We start from the raw sequence: 2,633 nt of genomic DNA on the forward strand, positions 1-2,633 counted from the left end.
TATATAAATAATTTTGAAATTTAACTAATATATATAATGTGAATAGGTCATTCAGATATTGTATATACATTTATTTATTTATTTTGTAAGTCTGCATAACACTTATATTGAAATTGTCTTTTATAAATTAATGTAACTTATTTTAATGGTACTCTTATACCAATGAAAATTTTGAACATTGTGATTTGTACATCAAACAAGCCCACAAAAAATTAAGTACCTTATCTTATTTGTAGAGTAAAGTTCAAAACTTTTTTCATTATCTAAATTGAATCCTGTCACTGAAGTGAAGTTTCAGTGAACAAATTGCTTATAATATTGAAACTCTTTCAATAAGATTAGCTCATCACAGAACACCGTGCCATCTATTAAGTGTCCAACAGATGATATAAAGATGTTAACCACAATCACATGAAGCATTTTATGTGATACAGGAAAGTTTGGCATCTATTAAGTGTCCAACAGATGATTTAACCCTATGACTACCTGCTACTAATTTTTTTAGTAGGTAATATCACTCTCATCATATTTTGTTCCAAAAATGAAACTAGTGGATGAAATTGTTCAAAATTTGACAAGAGCATTCCTAAAAGTATGTAGTTTCAGAAAAACAAAACATTTAATTTTGATTTTTTCTACTATTTCTAATAAAAAAATTCGTTATTTAATGTAGTTATTTCACACTTTGAATAGTTCATTTACAAGGTGATTTGAAGTATAAAAATACTATTTATTACCTTGCAGTTTTCACATTTGTAGAATCTCATAAATGAATACCAAATATTTTTTAAAGTGAATGTTTATATTTTATTTTCCATTTTCTCTAGTATATCACTAACTATCTATTATCATCAACATACAGTGCAATATAATGTTTAAAATTAACAAATAGAAATATCTACATACCTTTCAACTCTTCATAGAAATCCACTAGAATAGTCATGTTTTTCTTATGTGCGTAATTTAATCTTTTTTTACTATTATTTTTTTAATTTTCCCTTCAAATTCTTCATCTATTATATTTTATGCCCATATGTTAACTGATGGCTGCGGGTCTTTACGTAAGTATTTTAACAGACTCCCTGCAGAGACGTGTTGCCGAAACACATGCCAACACTTACACATGCCATCTTGTTTATAACCTCTCAAAATTCAGGTGGCAAGTTAAACTTATAAAAATCATTAAACCATTCAAGTATGATTTTTAAAACACACATAATACATATGTAACTAAAATATAAAAGTAAGACCTAAATACAATTTAACTGTCTCTCTTACTATAGCATAATTAGGTTTGAAACCACCTTACGTGCTATATATGATCAAGCAGGCAACAATATGAATGTACACAGTAAGGAAAACTGTGCACCTATTTGAAATTAACCATTGGTAGAGTATAGCATAAACTGAACTCTTTGTAAGGACTATATACACTTGTGTCAACTAACTACATGTATGTTGTAGATCTCAAGGACAAGTATAGAAAGTGAGTGTGGCAACCGTCAAGGGTTGGAAAATTTATTTCCAATTTATTCTTTCTATTTTTATTCTTTAAAAATTTATTTATTCTTTATATTTCCGTTTATTCTTTCTCAATACAACTTTGCAATACACTTAATTTCCACAGTCGCGCTATAACAAACACTATAATTCACAACGAACGTCTCACGTGCTCAACAATACGTCTCTTTCTGTCCGCAGTTCAATTACACGTTGTTATCGTCACGTCTTGACCGTCTTATATGTACAAGAATACCGAAATCTAGTAACCTCCCGACACTAACTTAAACACACGCTATAATTCACAACGATTCATGCACTATACTTATGACTTGACTCGATTATCTGTCTCTATCTCCCTATCTTCAATTCTCTATGCCGTCACTTTTCTTCTCTCCGCTTTATTTGCCGGGCTTATATACAAAAATAAAGGCCATCTGGCAAACACTCAAGCCTTCATGATCCTTCTAGAAACATATCACGTGTTACCAGCATTACATGACTTGTGCTTCTCGTAACACTGCCTCTTCCTTAGTATTGTTCGTCCTGAACAATAGCCACTTACATTAAACCAATAGATAATTAATGATAACTTAATTAAATGTACAGAATTTACAAACACAAAATTAAAATTCAACAAAGTCTCATAATTTTACGGGACGTATCCTCTTCTGTACTGGTCTCCGTCTCATTGGCTTCTGCTTCACGTGGGATTCATCTGCTCCATCAGGAAATGTCCTATTATCGGTAACTGTCACACCAGTGGTAGTAACTTCATCAAGGGTTTTACTGTTTCCCTTCTCAAAACCGAGTAGGGTTTCTTTTTCGTCAGTGACTTTTTCAGGTGACACGTCTTCAGCATCATCATTTGTTCCATTATTCACTTTGTTCCAACTGAAATGTCCTAGACCATGATAACGCCAAAGCCTGTTCGCATGCACCACCTTTGGCTTACCTCGCCACCCACATTTTATTTGGAAAGTCATGTCTGAGAGATGATCCACTATGTCATATGGGTCTTCCGATGGAAAAGACAACTTAGGAAACTTCCATTTGGTCTTCCTGGGATTATATAACCATTGATATCACTGATTGTTTCATAGTTGTGTACACAGTGGTCCGAAATAGTTTCG

At 32.2% G+C, this 2,633-nt stretch overlaps 1 protein-coding gene across 1 annotated transcript in view; it reads left to right on the top strand.

Moving 5' to 3' along the window:
- LOC106464991 (exocyst complex component 7-like) overlaps positions 1-2,633 on the top strand; it is a 91,489-nt gene that overhangs the window by 61,268 nt on the left and 27,588 nt on the right. Inside the window, exon 16 of the mRNA XM_022392819.1 lies at positions 2,118-2,124. Coding sequence (XP_022248527.1) covers positions 2,118-2,124 — 7 coding nt within the window. The remainder of the gene's footprint in view (positions 1-2,117; positions 2,125-2,633) is intronic.

This window comes from Limulus polyphemus, unplaced genomic scaffold (genome assembly GCF_000517525.1).
Source record: "Limulus polyphemus unplaced genomic scaffold, Limulus_polyphemus-2.1.2 Scaffold1804, whole genome shotgun sequence".
NCBI classification, from domain to species: Eukaryota; Metazoa; Arthropoda; class Merostomata; order Xiphosura; family Limulidae; genus Limulus; species Limulus polyphemus.